General features: G+C 37.0%; 1 protein-coding gene across 1 annotated transcript in view; it reads right to left on the minus strand.

Annotated features, from left to right (window-relative positions):
* LOC149095575 (uncharacterized) overlaps window positions 1–15,489 on the minus strand; it is a 55,634-nt gene that overhangs the window by 4,136 nt on the left and 36,009 nt on the right. The window contains exon 2 of the mRNA XM_089281872.1: window positions 1,137–1,757. Coding sequence (XP_089137998.1) covers window positions 1,137–1,446 — 310 coding nt within the window. The 5' untranslated portion in view covers window positions 1,447–1,757. The remainder of the gene's footprint in view (window positions 1–1,136; window positions 1,758–15,489) is intronic.

Consider the following 15,489-nt stretch of genomic DNA (forward strand, 5'->3'; position numbering starts at 1 on the left):
GTATCTGTATATACCATATGAGTCATTTCACCCCGCTAGCAACAAGAAAGCTTTTATCAAAGGCGAGCTCATGCGTTACGCCAGAAATAGCTCGACTTTTCGCTCATTCGATGAGACACGTCAACTATTCTGGAAGCGCTTACGCCTTCGGGGTTATCCAGCTAGGTTTTTACTACCCGTTTTCAGGGAGATAAACTATAGTAACAGGAGTAAATGGTTCTCTAAGCCTGGTCGGTTATCTAGACATAGGACAGTGGTGTTCAAATCCATGTTTAACTGCAGTCATGTTGGAATCAAAAAAGTTATTCTTAAGCATTTACCGAACCTTAGTTCTATTGTTAGTTATAAATCTACCAATACGTTAGCACATCTATGTAAGTAAACGTTTTTGGGGCTCACAGATTTAACGTTAAATCTGTGAGCCCCAAAATTAAACATTGCACATTCGCAGGATTTTAGTCATATCCTGCACGCAATTTTGTAGGTGTTTTTTGCTGTTCACACCCTGGTCGGAACGTGATTTGTACTCTAAAGAATAGGTATAAAATAAGTTCCTTTATGTATCTTGTTCAAACTCCCTGATGAAGTCTGTATGATCAGACGAAACCGGTCGGAGAAAATAAAGCAAGTTGACAAGATCTGTTGCTGGGGTGCTGCTCACTAGTATTATTTTTAAAAAAATTTTTTAAAAAAATTGACTTTGCCTTCACTACACAACCAAACACACTCAAAGGTTGAGGCATGGGCGTGTTGGTCAGCCAGGCCCAAGATAGAGAGCTAAAGGTATGGCTTGAGCTCACAGAGACAGAGCCTTAGAGACTTCTGGCCTACTGGCAAGAGAATCCTTCGCTGTGACTGAAGCCCAGCAACCATGGCACTGAAGATTCCTTTCTGAAACACCAGAGCTGGCAGCTCCACCTGACCTAGCTGAATGAGTGTTAAACTTAAAGATATCTGGTACAATATTCACGAAAGACTTTTAAACGACTGCCTACGGGTAGAGTAACTAATCAGCTTGTTTATAGAGATAAGGCGCTTATAATTGCCTGAAGCTGAAATGGCCCTAAAAAGATACTCGTCTGAATCTTCCGGAAACTGGGCCTTCCGCATATACAGCTTAAGTAAAGAACACATACACGTGGTAGATGAGGATCCAGCGATAACGACTGATCTACCCTCCCTCAGTTGGTCCGTCTTGCTTTTCTCTATGCTGATTGTAAGGTAACCCTCGTTAAACTGAACATCTCTGCTACGAACAACGCATAACTCAAAACTTCTAAGAAAGCTGGAAAATGGGAGAATGAACAAAAGTAAATTTATTAGTTGTAGAAGGTCTTCTAGATTAGTCTCTGCAGCAAGAAGCTTGAGGTGTTGAGCATCCAGGGGCTCCTTCCTATTGACTACTGGCTGACTGGCAAGGCGACCAGCTCCTTCTTTTACGGCCATAACAATAGGGTGTAATGTTGGTCAGTCGATGCCTACAAGAAGATGTATCCACTTGAACGCATAGAAGGCGCAGTTGATCATAGCAATGGACTTGGACGACTCGAGGAGGTGTTGCAAGTAGAGGGCACAATCGATGGGTCTGACTGGCAACTCTGAGGTACCCAAGACATCACTAGCAAAGGCTCTCAAGTAATTTTTGGATGCCCCAGACGCTTTGGAAGCAAGCACAGTAGATTTGAGATTCTCCATTAGCTGAACCACTCTTGTGGAACTTTGGGCCTCTGAAGACCAGAAAACGGAAGTGAAGATATCTAAGGATAAGAAAAAGGAAAAATATCAAGAAAATCTAAAAACATATCAATGAGACAGGCAGCAATGCACTCAATGCTGAATTTCCATTTAACTCACTTTTTTCAGTAAGGAAAACCCTTGCCCTCCAGGCAACACACTTCTTGGGTATCACAATACAAAAATAAAAACCATGCTATTCTAGTGGATGTACCCCTCTAGGGCATTTGCACATAGTCAACATAATATACCCCTCTAGGGTACAAAAAAGAAAATACATATGATAAATCGCCCCTCTAGGGCCTCTCCTGGATACCTCTCTGAGGCATAACACGTTTAACTTGAAATTACTAACAAATAATAAGTACTTCACGCAAATATGCCTTATCGGCACATAATAAAAACAGCTGCAATCTCTAGCCTGAATGGAATCAAACACAAGGAACTAGGAAGCTTTTATGAGATAACTCGGAATCTAATCTGGGAATGATGCTAAAGTCAAGACGTAGAGCTAACAAAACAAATGCCAATGGCTTGCTACCAAAAATAGAGTTCTTAGCTTTTCCTCTAATGAATAAATTCGGAAAGTTAGGCAGAATAATCCAGTCATGGATAAATGTACTCCAACGAAAACCATCTGAACATAGGATGGGCTGAAAGTGGGCTGACTTCCAAAGGGGAACGATCAGGGTTCCTTGAGCACTGCAAAGCTCCATATGCTTAATAACTTTACACGTTAAATACACAGGGGGGGGAACAGCCAGTTATTATGATGAGACCAATCCTGAGAAAATGCATTAACTCCACTCAAACCAGGTTGGTAAAACCTTGAATTAAAGCACTGGATTTTGGCATTGTAGGAACAAGCAATCCTATCACGGGTATGTGGACCCCATAAGTTGTCAAAAGCATTGAAGACTATCGTTGATCATGTAGTCATCATAATCAATGAATTTGCTTATATCATCCCCCACACTATTTAGGTCTCTTGGGATCCATTCCATATCGATATTAATAGAATTAAGTAAACTTCGATGGATACCCATTGCAAGCTCCTGTAATGCTGGACTCTTAGACCCGGAACTAACAATCCTGACAACATTCTGATTATCTGTAAACCACGTGACTGTCTGGGCTTTCAAAGACTCTACGAAAGCTTTCACTGATAAAGAAAATGGCTAACAGCTCTCCGAATGTAGAACTTTGAGCTTTCTCAAAATCTGACCAGTTTTGCTGGAACATCATCCCCTCAAACTCGATGAAACTGCCGCAAGCTGAGCCAGAAGCATCGGAAAAGACAATCTTTGAAGGCTTGTGCCCAACAGGGCAAATAGGAATGCTGTTAAAACTTGCCACATTAGATTTCCAGAAATACAGTTCAGCCAGAGCTTCAGATGAAAGACGAACATAAGAGTTCCAGGTTGGCGGGGTATTGATGACTGTGAATAAATTTCTAGACATAAGCCTAGAGACATTTAAATTTACCAATGCAGGAGCCAAGAGATATGATTTTTCCGCAAACAGAGGCAAGCTTACGAACTGGATGACAAGATGAGGAAATGGCGAAAAGAGTCGCTAAGTCTTCTTGTAAACTGGTAATCCGCTTATCAGTGGCAGAAATTTGAGAAGTGGAAGTGTTGAGAACGGCTCTGAGCCAAGTAATAACCTGAGTAGGCTCCCAAATGCGTTTGACTTTGTTGGGAAGAAAGCCAGATTTAAGATCTGCGTGTACTTGCAAACTGGCAATTTTTGCCTTATTCTTGTCTGCAGCAGCCCCGAAACTATCATCCAAATAAACCACGATCGACTTTGCTTCAGATCTCCATTTCTTGACTAAAGGCTGGAGTAATTTAGTAAATAGATAAGGTGTGGAACTGAGGCCAGACGGAAGAACAGAAAACTGGAAAAATCTGGTGCATCCAGAAGAAAATGTCCACGCAAATGATAGATACTTCCTGTGCTCCGGGAATATTTCCACGCGATGGTAACCAGACTTTAAGTCAAAAGTAAACATAAAATCTCCGGCATTCAAAATCTCTTTCACAATAGACAAATCCTCACACCCGAATTGACATTTATAAAGGAACTGATTAACGTGGCAAAGGTCTAAAATTAGACACTTTTTGCCTGATTTTTGAAGAGATATGGACAAAGGATTGATGACAACAGGAGCCTCAAACACTTCAGTGACACAACCATTGACAATGAGATCGTTGATAGCACTTTCGACAAAAGCTGGCTGCTCCAAAGCCGAACTATTATTTTTAGCTGTGAAGGGCAGAAGAATTTGAAGAAGCGGTAATATATAGCCATATTCAATAATATCCAGGATAAACTGAGGCGCGTGAATGTCATTCCAGAATGCTAGGGCTCCACGTAGCTGACCTTTAACGGACAAATAGTCCTAGCCGTATTTAACCTCAAAAGAATTTCCATTGACACAAAGAAAAACTAATTCATTGCTATCCTCATGAACAAGGTCTTGTTCCAAATCGACATCCAAAGTGGGTCATTTGGGATTCTGACCGGTATTAGAAGGAACATTAAACCATAAAATAGGACAGAAAGCCTTCCAATGCCCGCGTTTGCCACAAGCAAAGCACCAGATGCTGATCTCTGAGACCAAAGCTGTGGGTTTTACATGCGAAAACAAATTGGGTAGCTGTGAGGCGGAAAGCTGGGCAGTTGAAGTTGATATGACATCACTTCTTTGCTGGATCGAGCAAGATGTAAAATGCTTCGTGGACCTAGCTGCTCTGGATTCTCCCTGTATATCTTTTTCTGATCTTCTTCGTCGTCTGCGAGATCATGGTGTTTATACTTGAGGACCATCTTCCACCCGTACTGTGATTTATCAGCTAGTAGGATTAATTTTTGACGCTCTTGAAGCAGGTCCATACCTTTATCTAAGGCTTGTTTAGTCTTCTCAATGTTGTTCCTTTCGATGGCAATCTGGGCATCTTCAGCAGCATCTTTAATAGCTTTGTTTGCTTTGTACTGCTCCTCATGGCTCTTTTTGTTGAATTGAGAAACGGAATCTCGTTTCAGCCTCTTAATCTCTGACATGTGTTGGGAAGCCATTGACTCATTAGATTGTTTGAGGTCAGAAATTGAAGTATTTACGAGATCTTTGATCTGAACGATAAGATCTTTGTTGTTTTCAGCAATGACTTTCCTGATGCCTGCTTCATCTGTAACTAGCCAAGGAAAAGTGATGAAGAGAAGAAATGAACCTTATAGGAAAGTGCTAGTGGCAAGGCTGACCGTAGAAGGTCACAAGTTTCTCAAACGTCTCTTTTTACAAACGTACTGCCCACGAGCCTTACATACTACTCTCCCACCCAGTTCTCTGTTCTGTGTTGGCAAAATATTAATTTATGTCAATACTGATTATCACAAATTACATTTAATAACCAATGAGGAAAAACAACATTATGTGTTAATCAAAGACTTTGATAGATTTATGTATAACCAGACAAAGCACAAAGAGAGAAAACATTTTTGCATGCACTGTCTCCAGTGTTTTTCATCTGAAGATGTTCTCAATAATTGCAAAGAAAACTGTATTGTGATCAATGGTCAACAAGCAATAAAAATGCCTGGGAAGGGTGAAAAAATTATGTTTAAAAATTATCATAGACAATTAAAAGCACCATTTGTTATATGCAGATTTTGAAGCCATCACAGAAAAAGTAGATTCTTGCAAACCAAATGATGATGATTCATGTACTGAAGCATATCAAAAACATATAGATTGTGGGTAGGGTTATAAAGTAGTATGTAGTTATGATGACAAGTATACAAGACCTGTTCAGTATTATGGTGGACCAAATGCTGTGTATAAGTTTATGGAAACGATGCTTGATGAGGTAAAATATTGCAAAAATACCATCAAATATAAATTCAATAAACCATTGAAAATGACTCCTGCTGACATAGAGAATCTCAAACAAACAAAAGTGTGCCATATTTGTGGCAAGAGGTATACCAATAAAGACAAATGAGTCAGAGACCATTGTCATGCAACTGGTAAATATCGTGGATCAGCTCATAAAGCTTCCAATCTGAATTATCAATTGACGGACAAGATACCAGTCATTTCCATAATCTCAGAGGTTGAGAGCCATTTTATCATGCAGCAGATTGGTCAAATAACAAAGAATAATACTTACACCAGTAACATGGAAAAGTATATGGCTTTCATAAATAAATATAATAAATAAATAAATATTTATATGCTTGGTTATAATCTGGTATTTCCAAAAGGTCTAGATAGCAGCAGACATGTAAAGATTTTAGGGAAAACGACCACTTTTTAAGTTTAAAAAACATGTTTCGACAGAACTTCTGTCATCTTCAGTTGAATGAATGATTACAAAGCAAGTTGAATAATAAGTAGGCAAAAATGCTAATTAAGACAAACAGTAACAACAGAACGTGAAAAGGTGTAAATTAAAAGGATAATTTTAGATTACACCATGTAAATCTAAAATTATCCTTTTAACTTACACCTTTTCACGTTCTGTTGTTACTATTTGTCTTAATTAGCATTTTTGCCTACTTATTATTCAACTTGCTTTGTAATCATTCATTCAACTGAAGATGACAGAAGTTCTGTCAAAACATGTTTTTTAAACTTAAAAAAGTGGTCGTTTTCCTTAAAATCTGGTATTCATTGATGGCTTCCACTTCATGAGCTCTAGTTTGGATAAACTTACCAGTAATTTATCAAAAGATTCATTCAAAAGCATTTGAATTAATGACAAAGGTGCTTACCCTCATGACTACATGGATTCATTTGAAGAATTCAATGAAACCAAGCTACCAACAAAAGATGAATTTTATAGTATTCTAAATGATCAACATATAACTGATGATGATTATAAGCATGCTGAAAAAAAGTTTGGAAGGGTTTCAAGCTTAAAAATATGGGTGAGTATCATGATCTGTATTTGATGTCTGATATTGTTACTGGCTGATGTCTTTGAAAATTTCAGGAGAACATGCCTTGAATACTATAAACTTGATCCAGCACATTATTTTACATCTCCTGGAATGTCATTGGAAGCTATGCTGAAAATGACTGATATTAAATTGGAACTGATGAATGATATGTTTCAATTTATTGAAAAAGGTATGCGTGGAAGAACAAGCTATATCACCAACAGATTTGGTGGGGCTAATAACAAGTACATGGAATCATATGACCAGACCAAACCATCAAAATACATCACTTATCTTGATGCTAATAACCTATATGGTTGGGCTATGAGTCAGTATCTTTCAATTGGTAAATTCAGATGGATGACAGACAAACAGGTTAATAAAGTAGATCTCAGTAAATACACAGATGATGGCAAAACAGGATTGATTATAGAGGTGGACCTGGTATACCCTCATGAATTGCATGATCTACACAATGATTTTCCTCTTGCTCCTGAACAGGTTAAAGTCACAGAAAATATGCTTTCTGATTATTGCAAAGAGATAAAAGACAAATTTAAAATCTCAATAGGGCAGGTTCACAGATTGATACCTACACTAAGCGACAAACAAAATCTTCAATTGTATCTCTCCTTGGGATTGAAGCTGACCAAAAACCATCGTGTTTTAAAATTCAATCAATCACCCTGGTTGAAGAGCTATATTGATTTCAACACACAGAAAAGAACTAATGCCAAGAATTCATTTGAAAAATATTTTTTTAAACTGATGAATAATGCTGTGTTTGGTAAGACAATGGAAAATGTGCAAAAACGTGTTGATGTCAAACTTGTCACTGATGAAAAACAGCATGTCAAATTAGCAAGTAAGCCAACTTATGTTTTATCCAAAATTTTCAATGAAAATTTGGTAGCAGTACACAAAATCAAAGAAACCTTAAAACTGAATAGACCTGCATATGTTGGCATGTGCATCTTAGACTTGAGTAAGACTTTGATGTACGACTTCCATTATAATTATATCAAACAAAAATATAAATCAAAAGCCACGTTATTATTCACTGACACTGATAGTTTAACATGTGAAATTCAAACAAAAGATGCGTACAAGGATTTCTTCAAAGACAAAAATAAGTTTGCTTTTAGTGATTACCAAGAAAACAGTAAATTTTACGATAAAACAAAAAAGTAATTGGCGAACTCAAGGATGAAGCTGCTGGAGAAATAATAACTGAATTCATTGGTCTTCGAAGTAACATGTACTCATAGATCAAAGACAACGGTGAAAATGGTAAAACCGCCGAAGGAATTAAAAAGAATGTTATCAAGTGAGTTAAAACATTGCGATTATAAAAAAGTGTTATTCAAAAGTAGGCAGTTACATCATAAGATGAAAACAATAAGATCTGATCACCATCAACTAGGCAGTTTTGAGGTTAATAAAGTATCACCATCATGTTTTCATGATAAAAGATATCGTCATGATGATGGTATTAATTCTTATGCTTATTGTCACCGTTTGATACAATAAAATCAGCAGTAACTTCAGCTGAAGGTTTTGGTTCATCAATCAATTCATTCTCCAATTTTGGAAAATCTTTGGTGATGTTCAAATTTCTTTGGTGCAGTCTAGTGCTGAGGTGCCTGTATTTACCAGTCATCTTATAATTTTTGTTGCTTAAACAAACAGTACAGTACCATGGTGGATTATATTTCACCATATTAGTGTAGATAATTTTCATGGTTTGACAAGAGCAATTTCATCGCATGGCGTCATCCTGTGTAGAATAAAGAATGCGTGATATTCTTGGAAAGACAGCGGGACTTTCCCTCATCTTACGTGTAAGCAGGTTTTTTTAATCAACCCAACTACAAAATGCTTCAAATTTTGGCTTACGCGTAAGCAGGTTTTTTTTATCAACCCAACTACGAAATGCTTAATATTTCAGCTTACCTGTAAGCAGTTTTTTTCATCATATCTCTTCTCAAACTCGACTTTATTCGTTTGATGCTTCATTGTTAGTTTGTGTTGGACTATGTATGCCAACAAATAATATTCTAAACAATACAGACAGAAACAACTAATAACTTCCATATATACTACTTGCATAATAACCTTCTCAATTTTTTCCATAATGATTCTTTTTTGAAAATAAAGTAGAATCTTTTATTCCGAAATTTACTTGATACAAATGAGTATACTTCATACTTGTTCATACAATATTGGCACATCATTTTACCTATTCTATTAATATGAGTCAATCACGGGAAACAAGTCAATCAAGCCAATGTATAAGCCAATCGAGCATATTGAGTCAATCAAGTCAATCAAGCCAATCAAGTCAGAGTTCAACCTGGTATTCTCAATCTTCAGGTGAAGAATGGTTACCATCAGATTATGAAGAAACTGATTCAGACTAAAAACATATGGAGAGAAACAATATAGATAATTTGGTATGGAATTGAGTGAAACAAATAAGTTTAATTGTGGAAATGTTATCCACGAAGAAATGATCGAAATGGACTACATAGATTGCCCATTTTGCGATGAAGAATTACAACAAACAATTAAAATAATTTCATGTTGTGGAAAACAAGACATGATAAATAACAAGGGTACAGATGTCTGCCGTAATTGTGGCACAGTTAACAATTATGATATAGCCAACAAGTATGTTGATTTTCTTGAAAACAAGTACAAGATTGTAAAAAATTGGTTTCCCAAAGAAAGTATCATTTAGGCAATGCACTAAACAATATCACTAGTAAAAATGGATGGCAAATATCAGTACAAAATCTTAATAGAATACATGATATTTTCCGAAAAATAGACAGGATAATGCCACAAATTAATGGTGATCGTAAACGAATGATTAACATTAATTTTATTCTAAAAAATTTTTTCGAATTCTTGGATTTACCGTCTGATAATATACCGATAATGAGGTCCAAAAAACTTTGCTGTTATACGAATATTATTGGAATAAAACAATCAATCTTATTCAGTTGTAAACAATTTATTGTATTTATCCTCAAATTTGTCGTATAATGGACACATATCTATTATAATTGAAGGGGTGAGTGCAAAACCATGCTAAGTGACGATTTGGGTGAAAAAAAAAATTTTCGCGAAAGGGCTTGAATTTTTGCATGCGGTCTTCAATGTAATAGAAAAACGTGGTCCTGTATTTTTGTCGCTGGTTTTTGCTTCATTTATAAAGACGCCGCTAGGAAAACCGAGTGGTTTTTCTGCATACGCAATATCTCGAAAACGAAGCGAAGCTTAGCGGAAAAACTACGGGACATTGTTAAACATACCTAAACAAAACTGTATGGGAAATTTGGAGCGTTTTCGACAAAGTTCACTTTTGATTAAAATACCTAGCGCCCTTTTCCCGCCGAGGTCTTCAAATAAACGAAGCCGGGCCTTTGTTATGATAAACAGAGCCGACCCTTTGTTATAATAGCCAAGCCAAGCCTTTGTTATAAGTCAAAGTCTCGCCTCGGTTTATTATAACAAAGGATCGGCCCGCCGCGACCGCAAGGACTTTGATTTTACTTAGAAACCAGCAAAATGTCAATTTCACGCAACTTATATAAGCTCAAATTTATTGATTTCAGGTCAAAAGTGGTTAAAACGTTGACTCATGGTCAAAAAAGGTTTAAATGTTGATTTCATGTTAACCCGTGACGGGAAGGTTGTTCATTTCACTTAGAAAACAGCAAAATGTTGATTTCACGCAACGTATAAGCTCAAAAATGTTGATTTCAGGTCTAAATAGGTCAAAATGCTGATTTCACGTTAACGCGTGATGGCAAGGATGTTGATTTCACTTAGAAAACAGCAAAATGTTAATTTCACGCAGCGTATAAGCTCAAAAATGTTGATTTCAGGTCTAAATAGGTCAAAATGTTGATTTCACGTTAGCGCTTGACGGCAAGGATGTTGATTTCACTTAGAAAACAGCAAAATGTTAATTTCACGCAACGTATAAGCTCAAAAATGTTGATTTCAGGTTTAAATAGGTAAAATATGGCGGCTGGAAAATAGTGTTAACATCTGGAACTTACTTTGGTTATCTGGGACAATGACTATCTGCACTGAACAAATAAACATCAAATAAGCACTTTTCCAAATACAGCAACGTCTTAAATGGCTAAAAATCACGAGATAAATACATATTTTTCGACCAACGCGATCGTAGCTTTATGTCACGCACCGCCTAACAGTTTAACAAATTAACCCTTCTGCGCAACGTACGGGTCTCCATACATCTGCATGTCCGCTGATCCCAGAAGTTCAAAACACTACAAATCATGCTGATATGAAATAAAATCAAAGCAACCTGGATCACAGATCTATGTTACAATCGATCGCTACTTGTTGGCCATTATTATCTTTAAATGAAAAAAGCCGAAACAATCTAGTTACCAGTTCGAGAAACGTGAGCAGAACATGATCGCAATGCATGCCGGGAAGGGTCTTTACACCTCGTGCGCGGGAAAACATGGCGGTCGATACAAGACAAATTTTATCACTCTAAAACCAGTTCTTGCTTTCCAAACTTTGACACTAGCAATGCTTGGCAAATGGGCCACAACTCACGAGAGGGTATTTTTCTTGGGCAAGAACTGCTCTTGGACTTTGCTGCCTGGCTCGATCTGACTTCGAACGCCGATAACACGATTACGGTATATCAGCTACCTTCGAAGTTTCAGAACACATTTTGATTCTTTAAAACGTGCTGATGACTTACAGGTTTATCGAGGCTTTATGATGCCTCTCAACCACCAGGCAGGCACACAAGGTACTTTAACACAATGCTTAAGATATTAGTTGACAGAGCTCTAATGCGGCACATCTCTTTTTAGTTCGATGGTATTTCGTTTGCCGCTCAATCGATTCACGTGTTGTGCTCACGTCACAATAGCCGATGTAAACAATCTGTTCCCAGATTTCCGCTCTATATATGCTGTGAGATTTGATTTTGACTTCATACACTATAAACAGTCTGCCTGTTTGCTGTTCAACAAATAAACTCCTAAAGACATGGCTAGGAAAAGCCAAGTATTTTTGCATACGTTATAACTCGAAAACGAAGCAAAAACCAGCGACAAAAATACAGGGCCGCGTTTTTCTATTGCATTGAAGACCACATGCAAAAATTCAAGCCCTTTCGCGAAAATTTTTTTTTTCACCCAAATCGTCACTTAGCATGGTTTTGCACTCACCCCTTCAATTTCATCGACAACTTTGATGTAGTCTAGAAATCGTTTGTTATCAAATTCTAATCCTCTCAGAAATTACCTTATGTTGGTCAATATTTTTTCATATGAAGTGTAAGCAAATTCACTCATCTCAATCTTTCTTTTGTAATTTTCAGCTTCTGTGAATGTACTCAAAATAAGAACACCTGATATTGTCCTAGGAACAATGGGATTTAGTGTTGCAGCTCCCACTATTGTCCCTGTTGCTATCAATCCAACAGATCCGATTTTACACATCAGGTCCATTTTTTTGAAATATTTGTATGTCATCTTGAATAGCCAGTATTTTTTATGACAGTATTTGTACAAAGCTTTCAATTCTGATATCTCAGCTTTGGTGAAATTGTTATCGATATGATTGAGATTGAAAATAGTCTTTGATGCTTGCATATATATGGTTTAGATATGACTGTGAATGGGAAAACGTACCTTAACGTTTATCCGCCAAACGTTCGCTAACGGACGGATAGCTCACGGATAGTTAATGGCCTTTACAGCATTCTAACGTTTTGTCCTAACATTCTAACAGTTGTCTAATTGTGCCTAACGGAAGATCAAAGTGTTCTAACACTCTCTCGTAATGTTCTAACGCTAACTAAGTATACCTAACGGATGAAAAACACGTTCTAACAGTTGTGCAATTTGTTCTAATGGATGACTGAAGCCATTTAATGGTTGTCTAATGGTCTACAACTAAGGACATTTAACGGTTGTCTAACAGCTTACCTCTAAGAGCTTTTAACCCATGAACAGTGTAGCTTTGAGTCCAATGTTATAAACACATAATCATGCCAATCCATTATCAGTCTTACACTCACGATTTCTAAAACAACGAATCACAAAGTGCCGATGAGACAAACATTAAAAAATTATTTCCACGGTGAACATTGAAAGCAAAACTCAGTGATATGAACTATCACTTCCTCATCGAGACAGACAAACTCAGAATTCGAGTCCTTTATTATCGTGTGGGAAGTGAAACGTCGCTAAACCCGCATGTAAACAATTTTAAAACTCGCCAGTCGAGTAGGGTGAACATTTTTTGTTTTACTGAAATGGATTTGTCACTTGTACTTATTGTTACACAAAGATTTTGTATAGAATTTTTTTAAAGTAACTGTTTTATCTAGCTGTGGATTCACGAAAGATTACGCTTTCTTGACAGAGCATGTGAAAAGCGGTACCTTTCAAAGTCACGAAGCTAGTCTTGAAGTGACAGGTGTTTTGTTGGCGTTGTTTTTGTCACATACATGTAGTTAAATTGGTTTCATCTGATTCAGAGTCAGACAACAGTCTATCAAAATATTTATCAAGCTTTCCACCAGAATATGGTCGTTTCTCACATCTTGGAAGATGTAAACAACTTTATGCAAATTTTTGAACCCGCACTGTGAATTGACACACAAGCACAAGTTCTTGACACGTGATCAGTGTTTACTTCACAGAACATCTTTATTCATCGCATGGCCATTTTGGTTGAGTTTTCTCTGTGTTTGTTTCATCCGTCTATGGCATTTGTAAGGTATTTTTAAACTTTCGTTTGCTCACGAATTATAGTAACAAATTACAAGCTCTCAAAACAACCGCACTTTGTGGAATAAATAAAACAGTTCAGATGATGATGAGTGTTGTTATGATTTTACATGTCGTTTCTGTTCTTGAAAGTGGCAAACATGTTTTGTTTGGATCACGTATAACAATTATAGTATGAAGGCTTTATTGAACTTCAATCAAGTTGTATTTATTAATCATCAAAAAATAATAATTGCAAAAACATCTCGTCGAGAGATAGCTATCTCTCATGATTGTTTTGAACTAAATGGAAGCCAAGAGCTGCTCTCGTTCACACTACATACCACTTTCTACTTCAATGCGTGTCATGCCATTCTAATGGAATCATTACCTGTTTAACGTATGCTAGTTTACTCTAATGGATCTTAATGACTTTTCTAGCCATGCTAACGGATACAGAGTTTTTGCTAACGGTTATGCTGTTCCGTCTAACAGTCTAATGTTAATGGCTAATGGATACATGTCTCTTGCTAATGGTTGTAGTCTCCCTTGTAACGGCCTGATGCTAACGTCTAACGGTTGGGCTAATGCCTGTAACGTTTTTAACGGATGACTAACGGATGACTAACGGATGCTTAACACTTTTGCCCATCTAACGGAAAAGCGTTAGGGTATGTTTTCCTGTGCACGGTCACATATTATTTAGTCCAACCCGAAATATGTTCCTAACTTTTTTTCTACGGCTTCCATAGCATGAAAAGCATCTCCACCAATTGCATAAGAGTTCATTGTGAAACCCATTCTCAAAAGATGAGCAGACTTTATCAATCGTAAATGAAGTTTTCTGTATCTTGGATGGGGGATCTGTTTCTTTGATTTCTATCGGATCAATTCCAGCAATAGTAGTGATTAATTTATTACCCGTTTTAGTACTCCATGACATTATCTGCTTGTTTATGAATTTATTTTTATTGCCGGTTAAAAATGTGAAATTGTTTGTTCCTTTCAATGTTGCATTCAAGAAAACACACCGTTACTTTTCATAAAGAAATATGATATCAATATATCACCTTCCTTTTACCCATTCAAATCCCCAAATAAATATCACTCCTAACATTGAAATCTATTTGACACCAGCAAAAATTGTATAATCTTTGGTCATATCAAGTTCGACATCCATTTCACCATAGAAATTATCAAAACCATAAGTCATGCTAAAATCAGAAAATGGTTTGCAACTTGGTGAACCAGTTGAGGTAACTACATTCAAATCGTTGAACACAGTCACATAGGACCACTCCTTTCGAACTCTTCCCGATCTAATAAATCAGCGTAAAATTCGAATATTCTTTTGAACACCTCGTCGTGTAATGCCACTCAGGCTATTTGAAGATGCTAGTGGAAAACCCTCCTAAGTGACTATTTAGGTCAAAAACTTTTTTCATCAAAAGTGCCTGATTTTTTGCATATGGCCTTCAATTTACTTACTTAACAATGCCTTGCTGTTTTTTTCACCTGTTTGCTTTTCGCTTTCGAGAAAATGGACGAAGAGTCCTTGAATGGTGTGCAATGAAGCGAAACAAAAGGAAGTCATTATGTAAATTTGCCAGCCTCTGTTAGCATGTGTTACATGGCGCAAGTGATTAAAGCGTGTGGATGCGGTAAAATTTGGTATAGGATGTCGGTTCAAATCCCGAATTTTTCCCCTGTTTTTTTTTTCTTTCTTTTGGCTCTTCATTTTATTATATTTTTGTTAACAAGAAAAACCTAGTTGTCAATTTAAACCGCTGAACAATGCCAGTCAGATCTGCTGGTTCAATGCTGGCTTTGACATTTTTCCTTTACTTGACAACTCGTCATGGACGGATTTTTTTTTAATTGATTGAAACGATCTTCTGCAAATTGTTGCTCTGGTTCGTCATTGAGCTGTTTGAAACGATCATCGATTTTGCGATCACTTTGCTTAATGGCACGAAAACGCACATGCATGCCACACAGACAAATTCTTTTACGTACTCAAAATTTCATCGCA

The sequence above is a fragment of the Orbicella faveolata genome, unplaced genomic scaffold (genome assembly GCF_042242905.1).
Source record: "Orbicella faveolata isolate gen_17 unplaced genomic scaffold, um_ofav_v1 contig_50, whole genome shotgun sequence".
NCBI classification, from domain to species: Eukaryota; Metazoa; Cnidaria; class Anthozoa; order Scleractinia; family Merulinidae; genus Orbicella; species Orbicella faveolata.